This window comes from Salvelinus sp. IW2-2015, linkage group LG13 (assembly GCF_002910315.2).
Source record: "Salvelinus sp. IW2-2015 linkage group LG13, ASM291031v2, whole genome shotgun sequence".
NCBI classification, from domain to species: domain Eukaryota; kingdom Metazoa; phylum Chordata; class Actinopteri; order Salmoniformes; family Salmonidae; genus Salvelinus; species Salvelinus sp. IW2-2015.
In genome coordinates this window covers 4,661,039-4,680,632 of record NC_036853.1, presented here as the reverse complement: position 1 = coordinate 4,680,632, position 19,594 = coordinate 4,661,039, and the positions used below count along the sequence as shown (strand labels likewise).

The window sequence follows — 19,594 nt, the reverse complement described above, 5'->3', positions numbered from 1 at the left end:
ATTTCTGTATTCACTATGTTACAAAGAGATCACTGATTTGTTAGAAATTCTGGGTTGATGATTAAGGGATATTGTTTGGGAATGGTCTCATTCATACACTTTGTGTCCACAAAACATATTGCCTTTAAATATACTGTTGAAATATTCACTATCCCTCTTCATCACATACAGTACAATGTTACAACAATGTCTTACTTTTGAAATAAAGTTTTGAAAAAAAACCTCTAAGCTCTCTTTGTTCTATATGGCTCATATAGTGTTTAATGTAATATAAGTGTTCGTAGTGACTTCAATTTCCTGACTGTCGAAGGATTCTGGATTGTTGCAGGAGTTTTGCATGGGATGTCATCACTGGCTTAATCAACTCACTATCGCCATCTAGAGATCCTAACCCAGACCTAGATATTGTGTGTATGTACTGATATGTACTGTCGGCTATGTATGACGTTTTAAATGTATGTATTTCACTCCTTGACTGATCATGTTATGTACTATGTATTATGTCATGTTTCATGTGGAACCCAGGAAGAGTAGATGAGGCTTTTGCAGATGCTAATGGGGATCCTAATAAATACCAATAACAATACATTGAGGTTTTCAAGTAGCAGGCTTATCGTGGCCTATTTTTCTCCAGTAGGCCCGTATATTCAAATAAAAAATCCCTTCAGATCATAACAGAGGTTACAGCCATGAGAGCATTTCGTATTTAGAAAAGTATATTTTATTTAAAACAAACAGGTCTGCCTGATTAATTATAAAGCAGCCTGCACATTGGATCATGAATATATTTGAGGGCTATAAATTATAATATTAGTGTGTGCGAGATGACAATTAGTGATATCATTAGGCCAACTTCCATCTTCGAAAACAAATTGTATAGGGACACTAGATAAACTTGTGAATAACATAATTAAAGATTAAGACAGGTTATGGGCTATATGAATTTAAAAGAGAGTTCGATACTTATTATTCCTTTGAATACAGTCATACTGATATTTTAGGAAGCTCTAATATTAATGAACAATGAATTACAATCAATTCACTTTCATAAATGTAATTTACAGATTCAATTTTAATATGTTGGTGCATAGCTGTATTATTATTATACTTCTATGTAGTCCTATTACTAGAATATTATGCTGTTACTGAAGTTCCTTCTGGAAAAATAAAGTAATCCTATTCCATGTTATTATGGAGACAGTTACGAGAAATTGTACACTAAGTAGCATGAAGTTGTAAACCCCTCCCTGCGCACACACTCCGCGTGACCATTGGCCAATCCAGGGAGCTGTCAGAAATGCAGAGCACGCCCCTAACTCTCACACCAGGGATAAAAGCTTGTTTGAGCCACAGCATCAGCAACAGGTACCCAAGGGGTGCACTAGGATACAGGTTGAGAAAGACAACCAAATTCCTACACTAAAAACGAATACAAATTGTACGTTTTTTGGTTGCTCTAAGGATACCTTTACAGTTCAACTTTTTGCCAAAAGTTTCTGGTAACCTCTAACGTTTGTGACAAATACAGAGCCAGGATTACAATCGTTACAAGGCTGGTCTTGGAATTTGACAGTGAGATGGAGTTGTCGGATATTTCGTTCCCTGTCACTTCTGCTGATGACTTTTATGACGACCCGTGCTTCAACAACAGCGACATGCATTTCTTCGAGGACCTGGACCCCCGGTTAGTCCACGTTGGTCTCCTCAAGCCAGACGACCACCATTACAACGAAGACGAGCACATCAGGGCACCGAGCGGGCACCACCAAGCCGGGAGGTGCCTCCTCTGGGCATGTAAAGCTTGCAAGAGGAAAACCACAAACTCTGACCGGAGGAAGGCTGCTACTATGCGGGAGAGGAGGAGGCTGGGCAAGGTCAACGACGCCTTCGAGAACCTGAAGAGATGCACGTCGAACAACCCCAATCAGAGGCTTCCCAAGGTGGAGATCTTGAGAAATGCCATCAGCTACATCGAGTCTCTGCAATCTCTGCTCAGGGGCCAGGACGGCGAGAACTACTACCCTGTGTTGGAACACTATAGCGGGGACTCTGACGCATCCAGTCCACAGTCCAACTGCTCTGATGGAATGGTGAGTTGGTGCATCTTGACATCAGTGTATGGGCATGACCCCACTGGAATTCGGTCGTTTTTATTCAATAAAACCTATTTGCAGGTCTATATAAATACATTTAGTAGGCCCATTCGATTTTATTTTCTTATATTATTTTGGAACTACCAATTGGATACCACGAAATTGTGGAGAAAAAGGGGTAAATAGTACAACACAAAAAAAAAATTACATACTAAGTTAAAAAAGAGATGGGATATAGTTTGAGATATTAATGTCATTCAATATCATTCCAAAAGCTGTCAGAACACACAATGTGTTATTTTATTGATCGAATTCTTAGATTGCATTTATTCATGTTTTATCCAGATGGACTATAATGGCCCGGCGTGCACGTCCGCAAGACGAAGCAACTATGACAGCTCTTATTTCGCCGAGACTACAAATGGTAAGTTATTATTTTAAAGTGTTATATTATTGTGACTTGTTAGGCCTAGACCTTTATTATACGGTTTTTATACGGTTTTTAAAGTACGTTTTATTCAGCAGCTCTCCTTCAGTACCCTAATGCACAAGACCCAAGACAGACATTTTTTGACACACATGTAGACAATGTAGACAATGTAGACAATGTAGACACATGTAGACACATGTAGACAATGTTAGTAGTTTATATTGTCTCTGACTGATGTTTCCTTCACCTCTGTTACAGCTGATGCCAGAAGCAACAAGAACGCAGCAGTCATCTCCAGCCTGGATTGTCTTTCCAACATCGTGGAGAGAATCTCTACAGACACGTCAGCGTGCACTGTGTTATCAGGCCAGGAGGGTTCCGAGGGTAGCCCGTGCTCTCCACAAGAGGGATCTATCCTGAGCGAAACGGGGGCACCCGTGCCGTCACAGACCAACTGCCCACAGCCGTCCCATGACCCCATCTACCAAGTGCTATGAACACAGTGATAGTATGGCCACATTCATGAAAACGAATCGATTCCTGTAAATGAAGAAAACAGCAAACGGACAGAGTTGCAGAATGTTGCTGTAGTAGAAGAACAGGATGGCAAAGCTGTCATTCCTTCCAATAGAAAGGTTTCAATTCCTTGAAGATCAATCATTGGCTTCCCATTGGTCACGTTTTATGAGATATAATTTCCGACTTATTTATGTAGGCCTAAGTGTAATCGTAAATGAAATATTTGACCACTTTCTTAGACTTGTGTGTGTGTGTGTGTGTGTGTGTGTGTGTGTCATCGTCATCTTTTGTTCTTTCCTTGCCATTTTTATTGTTTATAACAATAGAGGACCATTTTTGTATATGTGTAAATAAGAGGTGATTTGTTTAAAAAAAAAAAAACGAAAAAAAGTGTTTTATGTATTTAATTTAGCCTGAGGCGCTTGGTTTGTTTGTTGTGAGAAATGTTTAACTTTATATTTATACATCTTAAAATGAGTGAAAGCCTTTCGATGTTATTATAAATAAATGACTATGACTATTTATACAAAACATGTTTCATAATTTATTCTATTATTTTGCCAAGATAACTGTGAATGTGTGTCGTTAATACCTGGCATGTTTAACCTGAGGAACATGGGTAAAGAAAATATTGAAATTCAAAATGCAAAAACACTGTAGCATATTATACTCTATTAATTAAGCATATTATATAATAATAGTATGCCTATTGTAAATAGGGTAATGTTTAGTTTTGATTTAAATCCATCAATGGACAAGAGTTGTTAGTTTAATGTTCACATACATTTAATAACAAAATTAAACGTAACACAGGACACAATAGCATATTATCGGATGTCAATTATTTCGATTATTACTCCATGTCATAGGCCTATCACATCTAACGTCTCAAAGCATGAACTATGATGGGAAGGTTATAGGCTATAGCCTATATTAAATACATCTTATTGTATTCCTAACTGATGGGTTTGATAAGGCCACAAATTACCCACAAACAAGACAGAAACTGTTGCCATAAAATAATATGTCTAACACATTCGACTTGCTGTAGTAGGCAGGGGAACCACTTTGGTTTTAGAAGTGGGGGGACATAACCTGGCGGGGGTCCCCCCATTTATTGGGCATCTAAAGCTAATTTTCTGCATTTTTACACAATCCAATATGCTGTCTTTATTTAGAACAAAAAGTAAGCAAAAATGCCCACAGTCATCAAGCTAAGTATGAGATCCTTATTAAATATGTTAAACTGTTTAATAAGACTGAATTAGATCAAAGGTAATTAAATAAAAAATATTGTGTTGCACCTTTAACCAATAGCCTAACAAATAAACAACTCTTGATAAAATACAAGACTTCTGATATGTCTAACACATTATTTTATAAGAGAGGTTATTTTAAGGGATATTAGGCCTATCAACGCAGGGCCGGAATACTTACTAGCGTGCGTGCAACTCTAACTGTTGCATAAATCATGCATTGATGTCGAATGGAGATTTGCACAAAATCCATGTTATGCTTTAATATAAAACATATATTGTTTAGCCGTAGCACAACATTTTAAATGATTACGAAGGTTTCCTCTTTTTCAATTCACACAAATCAATTGACAGTATATGCCTAGTCTACAATGTTTTTCTCTCCATTCTATTATGGCATTTCCAAAGGTCTATCTGTATTCGTGATTTAATTTCCAAAAGAAAACGTTACTTATATTTATGTTAAATATGCACGCAAGGAGTACAAGTTATGAAAATAGATTAAAAATAAACCAAGAATAATATTTTCAGGCCTATAAACCTAGAGCTTTTCTTCTTTTTGATGCTATCCCTAAAAAACTATTTTAACATATGCATGTTATTCCGTGTCTGACTGACATTTAGCAAGCTAGATGTACAAAGCATTGCTATTTATCATTTCAATCAGTTATTCAATAAGACCGTTTGGCTATCTATAGTCAAATGCAAAAACAACATTAGGTCCGATTTGACCTATAGCAATGGTCTATCTTTGAAACATTATAACCAATTAGAATAAATACACTTTAATGGAAAAGTACTATGAGCTGTGTTAACATGATTGTTTTTGCCTTTATTTCTTGTCTTGTTCAAAAGTGAATGACAGCAAAAACAAATCTTGAACAGAAGCGAAAGGAAACATACATCTGTATTTTTTGGCTGAGAAGTGAGCAGAGTGAGTCGCTGGCCCTTATGGGTCGAACGTTTGAGCAGAGATAGCAGTAGCGTCATCACGAGTTCAGATTGTGTACTGCAAATCAAAAGCCCGGAGCAATAATTCAACTAGGCCAATAAGGCGATAGCAAAGTAGACCGTCTCTACTCGGCGGAAATATAGGCCTATAGTACGGTCGCTTATATAACAATGGATCTATAGGCAATTTACTATGGCGGGCTTGCTGCAAAATCTCATGGTCTTGTGCTCTTTTGAGAGATGAACACCTAGCTGGCTGTAATCTCGTCACAAAAATAGTTGCACATGGGCAAAACTGTCTGGGCTGTATGTGCCGAGCGCCGTCGACTTGCTGTAGTAGGCAGGGGAACCACTTTGGTTTTAGAAGTGGGGGGACATAACCTGGCGGGGGTCCCCCCATTTATTGGGCATCTAAAGCTAATTTTCTGCATTTTACACAGTCCAATATGCTGTCTTTATTTAGAACAAAAAGTAAGCAAAAATGCCCACAGTCATCAAGCTAAGTATGAGATCCTTATTAAATATGTTTAACTGATTAATAAGACTGAATTAGATCAAAGGTAATTAAAGAAAAAATATTGTGTTGCACTTTTAACCAATAGCCTAACAAATAAGCAACTCTTGATAAAATACAAAGACTTCTGATTGTCTTTATTAAGACATCCTCTATATCAAATTTCAGCCAGACAGACCAGCCAGGCCGAGCCACCTGCACGTCCGACCCCCACCAGTCTAGTCAATAACTCAACTCTCTCTCAACACAATTTCCTTCCCAGTTCCCACCTTAATTATTTTTAAAGGAAAGGTTTGGGAACAAACCCCCCCCATACACCTTAAATATACATTAAAACAGCAAATCACAGCAAATCCTCCATATAATAATTTATAATTAATAGGCCTAATCGTACTGTAGAGCTCTTTTTACTTTACTTGCACACAATTTAGCTGGGTCGCCCCATCCTGTCCCTAGGAGTCCACCACTCTGCAGAGCCCCAACCCAAAACACCACACTCAGCTTTAGGATCTTAGTGAAACATTCATTATTGGTTTCGGGTGTGTTAAGCCAAGGCCAGAGTGACAACCCACAGGACGGCAGACCCCCAAGGCCAGGACTCAGCAGCCCAGCAGCTAGGGATTGCCTAAATAGGTACGGTGGCTTGCGAAAGTATTCACCACCCTTGGCATTTTTCCTCTTTTGTTGCCTTACAACCTGTAATTAAAATAGATTTTTTTGGGGGGGGGGTTGTATAATTTGATTTACACAACATGCCAACCCCTTTGAAGATGCAAAACATTTTTTTAAATTGTGAAACAAACAAGTAATAAGACAAAAAAATTGAAAACTTGAGCGTGCATAACTATTCACCCCCCCAAAGTCAATACTTTGTAGAGCCACCTTTTACAGCAATTACAGCTGCAAGTCTCTTTTGGTATGTCTCTATAAGCTTGGCACATCCAGCCACTGGCCGTTCTTCAAGGTAAAACTGCTCCAGCTCCTTCTAGTTGGATGGGTTCCGCTGGTGTACAGCAATCTTTAAGTTATACCACAAATTCTCAATTGGATTGAGGTCTGGGCTTTGAATAGGCCATTCCAAGACATTTAAACGTTTCCTCTTAAACCACTCGAGTGTTACTTTAGCAGTATGCTTAAGGTCATTGTCCTGCTGGAAGGTGAACCTCCGTCCCAGTCTCAAATCTCTTGAAGACTGAAACAGGTTTCCCTCAAGAATTTCCCTGTATTTAGCGCCATCCATCATGCCTTCAATTCTGATCAGTTTCCCAGTCCCTGTCGATGAAAAACATACCCACAGCATGATGCTGCCACCACCATGCCTCACTGTGGGGATGGAGTTCTCGGGGTGATGAGAGGTGTTGGGTTTGCGCCAGACATAGCGTTTTCCTTGATTTCAAAAAGCTCAATTTTAGTCTCATTCGACCAGAGTACCTTCTTCCATATGTTAGGGGAGTCTCCCACATGCCTTTTGGCAAACACCAAATGTCTTTTCTTATTGTTTTCTTTAAGCAATGGCTTTTTTTCTGGCCACTCTTCCGTAAAGCCCAGCTCTGTGGAGTGTACGGCTTCAAGTGGTCCTATGGACAGATACTCCAATCTCCGCTGTGGAGCTTTGCAGCTCCTTCAGGGTTATCTTTGGTCTCTTTGTTGCCTCTCTATTTAATGCCCTCCTTGCCTGGCCTGTGAGTTTTGGTGGGCGGCCCTCTCTTGGGAGGTTTGTTGTGGTGCCATATTCTTTCCATTTTTTAATAATGGATTTAATGGTGCTCCGTGAGATGTTCAAAGTTTCAAATATTTTTTCATAACCCAACCCTGATCTGTACTTCTCCACAACTTTGTCCCTGACCTGTTTGGAGAGCTCCTGGGTCTTCATGATGCCGCTTGCTTGGTGGTGCCCCTTGCTTAGTCATGTTGCAGACTCTGGGGCCTTTCAGAACCGGTGTATATATGCTTAGATCATGTGACAGATCATGTGACACTTAGATTGCACACAGGTGGACTTTATTTACCTAATTATGTGACTTCTGAAGGTAATTGGTTGCACCAGATTATATTTAGTGGCTTCATAGCACACATGCACTTTTCCGTTTTAGATTTTTTTAGAATTTTTTGAAATAAGTTATTTTTTTCACTTCACCAATTTTGACTATTTTGTGTGTCCATTACTTGAAATCCGAATAAAAATACATTTAAATTACAGGTTGTAATGCAACAAAATAGGAAAAATGCAAATGGGGTTGAAAACTTTTGCAAGGCACTGTATCTCCTCTGACGTGGGCATGTTTCCAATACAGACTGCTTAAGTCGTACTGCATTGCATATAAGGCATCCAGATCTTATGAAAGTTGCCCAGTATACCCTTAGTCTGGTAATAAATCTAATCTAGAATACATAACTTCACATTGTGGGAGGATAACCAACCTTCCAATTAATGCCAATGCATTTCTTAGCCACTATAAATGCTTGGTTGCACAGTTTCTTCAGATAGCAGTCTCCAGTATCAACAATTCCAAGCAAACAAAAACAGGGAGAAGGGAGAACCTTTAGACATGCTGAGATAAAAGTACATGCTCTTTGCTAGAATTCAACAAGCCTTCACAAGACCATAACATATGCAAATATGTCCCCTTTTGTGTTTTACATCTCCAGCAGAGGAATAACATTTCTGAGTGCATGTATTTCAGTGTCACTATGTTCTATGGACGGCCTTAAACTGCAGTAATTTATGTCTGAGAAGATATGAACATGACTGGGCATTCAAACATATCTGTATCCATTCATCATCATCAATAGCTTCTACCAGATCTTCCTCACATTTTTGTTTGACATGTTTTGTGTCATTGGGGAAAGCCTCTATCATCCCTTGATACAGTTTTTAAACTACGGCGTGCGACATGGTTCAACACGGCAACAAATAATCAGATTATACTTTTTCGTTTTTTAAAATGGCCGTCATCATGGAGTTAGAACTGGGATCATCTATACTGTGCTAATGAAGACACAAAAAAGGAGAGCAATGTACAACACAGCGAATTTAGCAAACAAGGCATTTGTGGTAAGTGCATTGGGGCTGCCATATTTATGCACCTCTGCTATTTAAATGCAAATATTGAAAATGGTTAATTGAAATTGTTGTAACGGTTATCAGAAATTTAAAATAAAATAGTAAATGGTCAACAGAAAATGGCAAATGGTCAACAGAAAATGAACACTAGGCAAAGTTACTCATGGGCAATTCCACGCTAACAAAATGATGCTGAGACTCAGATTTTTCATTTTAAGTTAAACTTACAAAAACATATTTACTTGAAGAACAGTACAGATACAAAGTTTGGTAACTGTATGACGGCACAAACACCACAAACCATCATTCTGTTACCAAACTACATCTACACTGTTCTTCAAGTAAATATGTTTTGTACAATTTTCATTTCTTTATGGTTTGTAAAAAATTAAAATAAATAATTCTGCTTCCTTGGAATTGCCCTCATTACATGTGCATGGTCATAGAACCACTTCTTCCTGGTTAGTTGTTCGCATGATGAGTAACCTTGCCTGATACCTGAAAAGGTGCAATGGCTATAGGCTTTTAGCGGACTAATCTGCTCTTCTGATGTGCAGAACAACCTTATTCTAACCCTGCCAGTCATATTTGTGCCATGGCTCAGATGGGTCTCTGTGAGGAGTAGGTCAAGGATGGTGAATTGTAACTGAGGTGATTCAGTTTCCACACATGCATGATGAGTAGGCCTAACCTTGCCTGAGACCTGAAGAGTTGCATTGGCTCCCCGAGGCTTCAGCTTAGCAGGTCTATGCTTTTCTGGTGCGCAGGAGACCTGGGTTGGTTCGCACCCTGTGTGTTGGTTACACTAGTCTAAAATCAATGCAAAGAGAGCTGACATGGCTAGGATGTACTACTACACGGGGGTGCGGAGTTGCGCTCCTGAAATTTGCATACAATTAAAATGGAAATTGAAAAGCGAAAATGCTTAATTGGGTAGTTGGGAAATTGGGACACTTGAAATTCCACTTTGCATTTGCGATTCTTTGTTTACCATTTGGCTTTTTCTGTTTACCATTTACCATCTTTATTTAGAATTTATTTTTACAATTTCCAACCATTTTCTATTTTCATTTAAACTTTTCAATGTAATTGTGGCCTATTTAATGCGCACTGATACGATAATAAAAATGTATTTAACATTTTCACAAAAGCATTGCTTTTTCAAACTGGCACTCTCCACCCTCCATAGTTACATACCAGAACAGTGTTGGCTCCTTTCAATCTAGGTTACAATCTAATTCAATCTAATTGTGATGTCATTTCAAATGTTAGCATTTTCCCTCAGAATGGTGGGGTGGGATGTTGAAGAAACCTTCATATTAATGCAATATTTCTTCTAACATAGGGCTAACACTTTCCACAAGTTAATCTAGGTCTACTCTTGCAAACACAACAACGTTCTGCCTTTTATTAGAGTGGAAATCATTTTTAATATGAACAAATTACTTTAAAGTTACATTGCAAAAAATTGTGTTTTTTTATTGAGGGTTTGGTTAATAACACATCTACAGACAAAGTTGAAGAGTCACACTTTATTTACAAAAATACTGAGAACCAAACAGTCCAGGGCGAGAAAGCAAGAGGGATAATTCCTACAACAGCAGCTAATGGCTCCGTGCTGTAGACTGAGGCACGTCTTAGGTGAATAAGCAAACAGTAAAACTTAGTTGTCTGAGCCATGACTTTAGCGTAAGTGTGTGTTGTTGTTGCTGCATTAGGCCTGTGTCCGGTAGTACAGTGGCAGTCTGGGCTCCAAGCAGCAGAACGGGACCGTTTACTTTCTGCGGACGGTTTTACCCTTCTTAGAGCTGTAATACATCAGAAAGAGAGAGAAACAGAGTAAGACATCCAATGAAGAGACTATCGATGCCCATTTTTATCTACAAATAAAGACTTATGTTGACTTTAGTTGACTAAATTCACTTGAATCTAAATTACTTTACATAAAAGTGGAAACAAATGTGCAAGTTATGCTGTTCCATTGTTAATATGACATTGGTCTAACTGACAATCATCAACCACATCACATACAATTACATCAGACCACTCAAAACAAATCATGGAGTTTTCATGCTTAACCTTTATGACACACCATGCAGCTGCTGTGTGAGAACATTGATCTTTTGTGTAGGGTTTCTTATCTACATGTTTTATTATCATTCTAGTATTGTTTTTTTTTACCAAAGAGGGGGAAAATATTTTGTATTAATAAAAGAGGACTATGAGAGATTGGGAATAGTTAGGCTAACTGTCTGTGAGCTGTGTATGTGTCAGTATTGACTCCCCAACTTCCAAGGATAGAGAGTTTAGGAGACGAGGACATGTTGGAGACAATTGGCTATAGTTAGCGAGTTTCTGTCTCTTCTTTCAGTGGGAATGAACTCTAGACAGAATAACTTACCTGTGGAAACACACCATTTCTAAAGACTTGATTAGGGAACTGGCTTTTAGGACATACGTTTTCTGTAACTCAATGATTGAGCGTCAGTCGGGTGTCCTATTCTATAGACAGCACCTTTATATCGCTCTGCAACTCTTTTAAAAATGACATGGTGGTGTCAGTATACCAGGTGTATTATCCTGTCTATAGCAGAGAATGTTCTCTTCAACCTGAATGAGTGAGATATAATCAATACTCAGTAATATTTCATTTTGTGTCTTCCATGGTGTCTTTTGTTGTCTCCTCGATCCATCCTTGAACCTTTTTCTCTGTTTCCATCACCTCCTGTGTGAATGTGCAACTTTTTCAAAAAAGTTTCAGACCATGCACCACGGTGGGCCAGGAGAGCCACCTGAGCTGTGACAACTGTCCAGCTCTACTTACAATTTACTCAGCTCTTCCACTCTCTTACGCAGGGTTGTGACCTGGAGGAGATATCAAAGCAGAGCTGTGTTCATATCTGAGAGGCTGAGGCCACCAGGCGGAGGCCCAATGTCATCCCTGATTTTACTCAGGTAAGACTTGGAATTTTCCAGTGTATCTTGCAATTATAATATATAACAGGGTGTCTTACATTAGCAATGTCTGTAAAAACCTACACTCTTAGAAAAAAGGCTTGCAATGGAGACAGCCAAATAACGTTTTTAGGTTCTAGATAGCATATTTGTCTCTAAGAGTGTAAGGAAAAACGGGTCATATTTTGACTGAGCTAGACCTTTTATGAGGTCATGGCTGATACCAGTAACACCCATACTGCCACAGTGTAATGTGTCATGTCCAGACGTATCTGCTCTAAGAGCAGAGCCCGTCATAATACCAACTCAGCTCTTGAGTAGACTTAACATAAACAGCCCATAATTCTTTCAGATGTGCATTGTCCTGTATGTGGTATCACTGGGATAATGTACAGTATATTTCTATTTTCTTTAACCAGGACATCGGATACATACCTCATACTTCTGCCTCTTCAGCCTCTCCATGTTATCAAACTTCTCAGACTCCAGCGTCTTCATCCATTCATGCAGCTCCTTTGCCTTCTCCCTAGAGCAGAGCAAGCAGGATGACTTGGTGAGTTAATGTACAAATTCTCTGAGGAGAGTCCTTACTCATATCTGTGGTTGAATACTTAATTCTGATTGGCTGAAGGGTGTTCTTAGAGTGTGCATTCATTTCAGATAACGGGACAGTTGCAAAAGTTTTGTACAGCTTGGCTATACCCGCTATAGGCCCATTTAGCCTCGCCAAAACAACACACTACACACAAAGTATTGTACATAAAGTAAAGCCCAAGTCTTTTACTTGTACTGGGAATTTCCCAGTCTCTTACTTCAGTTTTTCTTCATTCAGATGGTCGATGTTCAGGACCTTGCGTCTGCCTGTCAGGATCTTCTTCTTCTTCTCTCTCTCAGTTTCCTTCTTCCCACCTCTCTTTGAGTCAGCCTGTTACAAATGAATGGCAGCGGTTACAAGATCGAGCCGACATGTACACAAATGCTTTTTTGTGAATGATATGTTATATACTAGTAAATTATCTTTTATAAATTCATCCTGTGAAGACCGGTTAGTCACTGGTCACCTTCTGCAGATGGCTGCTGTAGTTGGAGCCCATGCTGGACAGGGCAGACTTCTTCTTCGCATCCTCATCAGCCTTCTTCTTGGCATCTGCCTCCTCCCTCTTCAGCCTCTCCTCCTGTTTTAGAGATCCCAGCACAACGTCAGTATGTGTGTTGTAAGGACATGTCCCATATTGACAGAACGCTGATAGTTGAGGACAACCCAGAGGGGAAAGTAGTGGTACTGGTGGAGGACACAAACCTCACGTCTCGCCGCGCGCTCCTTCTCCTTCTCACTACGGATCCTGTTCTGCTCGGCCCTCTCAGCCCTACGCTTCTCCTGCAGACACACACACACACACACGGTTGGTTGTTATACCTTTGGCCACCAGTGGGCCAACATCTTATCGTTTTGTCAGGGTTGTGTTGACTAGGAACTAAATGTAAGCAAACAGGGATGGACTACCTGAACTTGTCCAAAAATAAAAACTTGTTTTAATTTACGACCTTGTTTATATTTCCAAATACACCCTATTTTCAAATACGACCTATGTGTATGCAGAGTGATGTAATTTACAAATTCTCACTCACAATTCTTTCTTTGAGGGCGATGAGCTCTTCCTCCTCCTTCTTTCTATGTTCAAAGTGCGCATCAATCAGGCCCTGCAGCTCAACAAGATCCTTGTTCTGACGTTTCTTATGAATGTCCTGTAATGTTGGAAAATAGATCCACTTGTTAAGTACATGAAGAGTTCAACGCTGCAATATGTAACTTTTTGGGGCGACCTGACCAAATTCACATAGAAAGATGTGTTGTAGATCTGTCATTCTCATTGAAAGCAAGTCTAAGAAGCGATGGATCTGTTCTGTGTGTGCTATTTCTATGCTTCCCGTTCTTAAGTTTCGTTTTTTACTTTCGGTTTTGTACACCAGCTTCAAACAGCTGAAAATACAATATTTTTGGTTATGAAAAATATATTTCACAGCAGTTTTGATGGTACAATGATTCTTTACGCTATACTTGCTTGTTTGGTCACATGCACTGAAATTAGGTGAACTATTAGAATTTTAGCAACAAGGAAATGGTGGAGCGATTTCTGCATCTTTAGTTCCAAAACGCTATATATCCATTTTCAGAAATGTTGATAAATCAGCTTTTATTGTTTAAAGAAATTTTGAAAGAGATTGGTGTTTTTTCACTATCTAATCATGGCATAGGGTTGTTCAATTACAGATATGTATTTCTTTAAAATCTATCACTTGATGGATTCATTTCAGAGACAAATAATCATGTTTTTTTTGTCAAATGCTATATATGCGCCTCACTGTCAGAGAAATAAGTACTACTGCTAGGTTTTACTCAGTCAAATGTAACAAATAACTACATTTTGTATAATATGTACAAATTATACTATTGTCACATCAATATTACATTTTTTAAAAGATAATAATTCAATACAGAACTGTATGTAAAACATTTACATTTGACATTTTAGTCATTTAGCAGATGCTCTTATCCAGAGTGACTAAAGATAGCTATGTGAGACAACCACATATCACAGTCAAATATATAGGATACGAACATTCCAATCCAGCTAAACAATGGATATATAGCGATTTGCATAAAACCCCATTTTCATCCACATCTAAATCTGAGAACAGTAATATTTTACATACACATGAAGGTATCCATAAGCAAACATTTTTATGAGAAAAAAACCCACAATTGTGAAAAATTGGTGGATATAGCGTTTTGGAAATAAAATGTCGTCATCTCTGACATTAGCCCTGGTATTTATCCAGCCAGCTGTCGCCAGATGGTCATGATGTATGAAGGAATATAGCTACTTACATCAAAGTCAACTTTCTCGCCATCAGGAATCTTTGGTGCCCTGAGAAGTGTCAATATAAAAATACAGTGAATCTATGTCAAATTTAAAGCATAAAAATAAATAACGTTTATTTTTACGCATGTAATAAAAGTGTAATAATGTGAATTATTAAAAAGGTTATATAATGTAATAATGTTAGGGGTAATACAACATTGTAAGAGAGCAGAGAACTGAAAGGGAATTAAAAAATATATATATATTTTTTGTTTACTGCCACTAGTTTGTTTTCTGTTGCTTATGTTATGTTATATGTTATGCTGTTTCTTGTTTGTATTGAAATATATGCACATATTTATAATTTGATATGATGTTGACCTAAAACAAGGACAATGAAATAATAATAATAATAAGAAGAAGAAGATATATCTGAATAAATAGATTTCTGGTGTGCTAGGCCGATGTAAAATAAGACAGCTGAACGTTTTGACTATCACAGTTAAGAATATAGTATTTTTCAACGAGAGAGTGAAATGGAATTGGGAATAGGAATGCAGTCTTTCTATGCAGTCATATATTTCTAGATATAAATGTGTACAATGAAATGAGGGGTTACATGAAAAGATGACTTACTTGAACTGTGGCCTCTGGGCTGTATATTAAGAAATGAAGAGACAAGTACATGTTATTGGGTTAGAAATGCACACATCAGCATAAAAAGCAGATTAGTAATTCTCAGGCAAAAAAAGATTCAGGCATTACTTGGATGTTTTTACATTAAATGGAAAATAATGGGTCTGCAGGTAGATATTCCTAATTGTAGCCTGGCTTTTAATTTGAGGTAGTCAATGTTCGTTAGTGATTTGAAAATCAAAAGAAAAATAACCACAAACTGACAGAAATCTAAATCTCACATATTTACTTAACATAAAAAACTTTGCACACACAGTTGGAGAATGTAAACTTGTTTTATATGTGCAGGATTTAATTCTAAAGTGTGGTCTTGTTTTAGAATAAGGAAAGTCCACTTGCATATTTAATGACAATATTAAACTGAAAATATAACTCCTTAAAGACAGGCAAAGTGTTTTACTTTAAAAGAGAAATGGTTTAACTGTGTAATGTTGATGGCTTGACCCCCACACAATTTCCACAGCAAGACAACACATATGTCATTGTTAGAAGATGGACTTTGAAGTTATCGACTTGTTATTTCTCTTGTTATGTGTTTGGTACATACCATGCTAATATCGAGTGGTTATTAGCAAGGAGGGTTGAACAGTGGGATCACTGCAGGGTTAAGCAAATGTTAGCATTTCATATTCTTTCATCCTTTTTCTTAACCCCCCCTCCAAACTATACCATTTATAATGGATTTTTTTAATCCTATCAGTTCTTAATATTCATTTTGTTTAGAGTCGGCCAATTTCGCAGTGCTCCTTGATCTGACAGACAGACATTACATAACAGACATTCCCCCAATATAGTGAGACCTGGGATATGGACAATATAAAGGCAGTCCTGTATACCGACCAGAGTGACACAGATAATTCATCTTTAATCAACGTACCTTCCTCTTCAATGACATCTGCATGCAGAAAGCAATGAAAATAAAAGCTAAATAAACGGCAATAAGGGCTGACTAATGAGACTATAGGCTGCATACTGTAATATAGTCTACCTACGCTCAAGCATTTATGTCGTCTCTCTTTCATATTTGAAATATAAATTATACTTTGTCGGGCTAAGCACTATGAACTACTTTAGCTTAACACTTCAACAGTTTGTGGAACAACAGTTATGAATTTGTAAATGTATCTCACACAATAGCACCTCAAAGTATCATTCAGTTAACAAGTAACTGTCACAACAAACACATGTGCATGTATAATAGAGATTATGCCTTTTCAGGGTCATAGTAAAAGCACAGGGGTAAGTTTTCTCTTCTTAGAGAAATGGGCATAAACACTGATAATGACTTACATCAGGTATCAAAAGTTTCAAAAGTTAACCCAAGTGACATTTTGCACATCCAACCAATTGCCATATATGTAATTAATCAGCAATGGCGTGACTGCCTCTTTGAATGTATAACATGTATTATTACTATTTTTAAATATTTGTAACATTAAGGATCATATTATAGGGTTAGAAGTCTAAAGAATCTATTTATAAAATAAAATAAACATTATTGCTATAGCCATGAGGAAGCAGTTTGCACTAAAAACACGTCTGTCTGTCTGTCTGTCTGTCTGTCTGTCTGTCTGTCTGTCTGTCTGTCTGTCTGTCTGTCTGTCTGTCTGTCTGTCTGTCTGTCTGTCTGTCCGTCCGTCCGTCCGTCCGTCCGTCTGTCTGTAACAGGTGGAGCGCACTGCTGCATCTAAAAGGATGATAGAATACCCCATGCCAACATAGCTTCCTCTGCCTCTGGCTCTGGGGCTGCCTCTGCCTCTGCCTCTGGGGCCACTTCTACCTCTTCCTCTATCACTTCTTCTTCAACTACCTCTTCAACTACCTTTTCAACTACCTCTTCAACTACGTCCTCTGCTACGGCTACACAACATGCCTTGAGTAACCAGGGAGAGGAAGGGGGGTGGATAGGTTAATGAATGGAAGCATGAGAAAGAGGGTGTGTTCTTTAGAGAAAGAGGAAAGTAGTTCATGGTCGTGACCACCAGGTGGCACTGCATGAGGCAGAGACAAAAGCAAGCAGGAGAAAGAGTTAAGTTGTCAATGACTAGATCTGCAGAAGCAATACTAGACATATCATAGCCTCTTATCCCTCTTCTTAGGGTGGCAGGTAGCATAGCATTGGGCCAGTAACCGAAAGGTCGCTGGTTCGAATACCCGAGCCGACAAGGTGAAACATCTCCTGATGTGCCCTTGAGCAAGGCACTTAACACTAATTTGCTCCAGTGGCGCCGTACTACTATGGCTGACCCTGTAAAACAACACATTTCACTGCACCCATCCGGTGTATGTGACAATAACAACATAATCTTATGAACAGGGACCTGATGAAGTGAAGCGTTTGAATGAGGAGATAGCATTAGTCTGATCAAGTGAGGTAGCATTAGTCTGATGAAGTGAGGCGTTTGAATGAGGAGGTAGCATTATTCTGATGAAGAGAGGCGTTTGAATGAGGAGGTAGCATTATTCTGATGAAGCGAGGTAGCATTATTCTGATGAAGTGAGGCGTTTGAATGAGGAGGTAGCATTATTCTGATGAAGTGAGGTAGAATTATTCTGATGAAGTGAGGTAGCATTATTCTAATGAAATGAGGCGTTTGAATGAGGAGGTAGAATTATTCTGATGAAGTGAGGTAGCATTATTCTGATGAAGTGAGGCGTTTGAATGAGGAGGTAGCATTAGTCTGATGAAGTGAGGTAGCATTAGTCTGATGAAGTGAGACGTTTGAATGAGGAAGTAGCATTATTCTGATGAAGTGAGGAGGCATTAGTCTGATGAAGTGAGACGTTTGAATGAGGAGGTAGCATTAGTCTGATGAAGTAAGGCGTTTGAATGAGGAGGTAGCATTATTCTGATGAAGTGAGGTAGCATTAGCGTTATCCAACATGCTACGAGCTACATGAAGATCCAATGAGTTGAACGCACATTCTCAAACACACTGAAGATCAAGAGCGAAACAATGACAAATTAGTATAGATGACATGACCGTCTTCGTAGTCTGAGCATCATTGTTTTTTTACCTTCTCCCTCGCCTCCATGGAGAGTTTTGTTTTTTTCGGAGAAAGAAAGCAGTAAAACAATAGTGTTACCAAAAGAACCCGGCTGTACCCAATATATCAGTTTATAATATTTAGTATATATAATATACTGTAAATATGGGTACAGTAGGGATCCGTTGTATGCGTACACAATACAGTCCTCCATAGCTAATCAAATGGTACCAAGTTCACAGACTTTTGAGCAGACAAAACATTTCATGGCCTGGTAGTATAATAGGCTTGAATCATCTACCTTCATAATGAGGAGACACGTTATGTATTTGTATTCAGACAGAATATGTACAAACTAGGAGGACAGTATTACTGGGAAAGGTCTACAGAGTTGCAGGGACCTGTTGCTAACAGACTAATAGATGTATGTGGTCTGACATTTAGAAAATAATTTAAAGGTATGCTTTAATTCATTCTAATTTTTGATGCATAGGATTAATTTACCGCATGGCCTGTTATCAACATTGGCTTCTGAAACATTCCTGAAACTGGAAGTTCAGCTTTATAGATTGAAAAGATCCCTAAATCATGGCTTTCTCCAAATTCACAGTATCATAAACAAAGTCAATACATGCTGTTGTGCTGTAGAGGGCAGTATTGAACACAACTTGAACTCCAAGGAGGGAAGCCAAGTTTGTCCATTGCATTGAACTATTCTGCATAGAGGACTGAAATCAGTTAGATGTTGTTTCAAAAACATACAGAATGATTCAGCATACGATTGAACAATTACTGATTTAAAATGACTATGATAATGACAAGAGACAATAATGATACCTAGCAATAATAAAGTAATAATGTTACTTACCTTCGCTGTGAAAGGATAGAAAAAGATATTGCACGTTTATTCAGGCAGTCAAAACAACATGATGCATGGGAAATCTGGATGAGGTAATTGTGAGGATGAAAACGAATGTTACCAATACTTACACTTCCTCTGTGTCAGACATGTTGACAGTGGACTTTGCACCTGAGGTACAAGGGAAGAAAGAGAGACACTTTCACTAAGACACCAAGGAGGCCACGCTCAAGTCACTAGCAGTATTTACAGCATGGGGTTATGGTCCCGGGCTCTAAAATGTATTCTCCCTTTACCAGAACCCAACCCTAATGGAATAACATTTCACCAACATTTTTTGAGAAATTGTGTTACAGGAACAATGTGCAGGATTTATAAAGGGCATGCTTTTGAATCACAACCTTT

General features: G+C 38.4%; 2 protein-coding genes and 1 long non-coding RNA gene across 3 annotated transcripts; 2 read left to right on the top strand and 1 right to left on the bottom strand.

Moving 5' to 3' along the window:
* The first annotated feature begins 1,368 nt into the window (after positions 1-1,368).
* Positions 1,369-3,398, top strand: LOC111972388 (myoblast determination protein 1 homolog 2). Its single transcript, XM_023999438.2, has 3 exons — positions 1,369-2,090; positions 2,439-2,517; positions 2,782-3,398. Exons 1-3 carry the CDS (start codon positions 1,578-1,580, stop codon positions 3,018-3,020), a joined length of 831 nt encoding a protein of 276 aa, XP_023855206.1. The 5' UTR covers positions 1,369-1,577; the 3' UTR covers positions 3,021-3,398.
* A 6,946-nt stretch (positions 3,399-10,344) lies between these two features.
* tnnt3a (troponin T type 3a (skeletal, fast)) lies at positions 10,345-17,251 on the bottom strand (the record flags this gene model as incomplete). Its single annotated transcript, XM_070446075.1, has 10 exons — positions 10,345-10,635; positions 11,652-11,692; positions 12,218-12,308; positions 12,595-12,707; positions 12,844-12,957; positions 13,083-13,160; positions 13,412-13,528; positions 14,673-14,712; positions 15,283-15,301; positions 17,050-17,251. Coding segments are annotated over 10 exons (849 nt in total), but the record flags the coding sequence as incomplete, so codon positions are not given.
* Positions 17,252-17,797: 546 nt separating this feature from the next.
* On the top strand, positions 17,798-18,751 carry LOC139028509 (uncharacterized). The gene is made up of 3 exons (XR_011480719.1): positions 17,798-17,884; positions 17,933-17,998; positions 18,037-18,751. It is a non-coding gene; the product is annotated as an uncharacterized lncRNA (long non-coding RNA).
* The last annotated feature ends 843 nt before the right edge of the window (positions 18,752-19,594 follow it).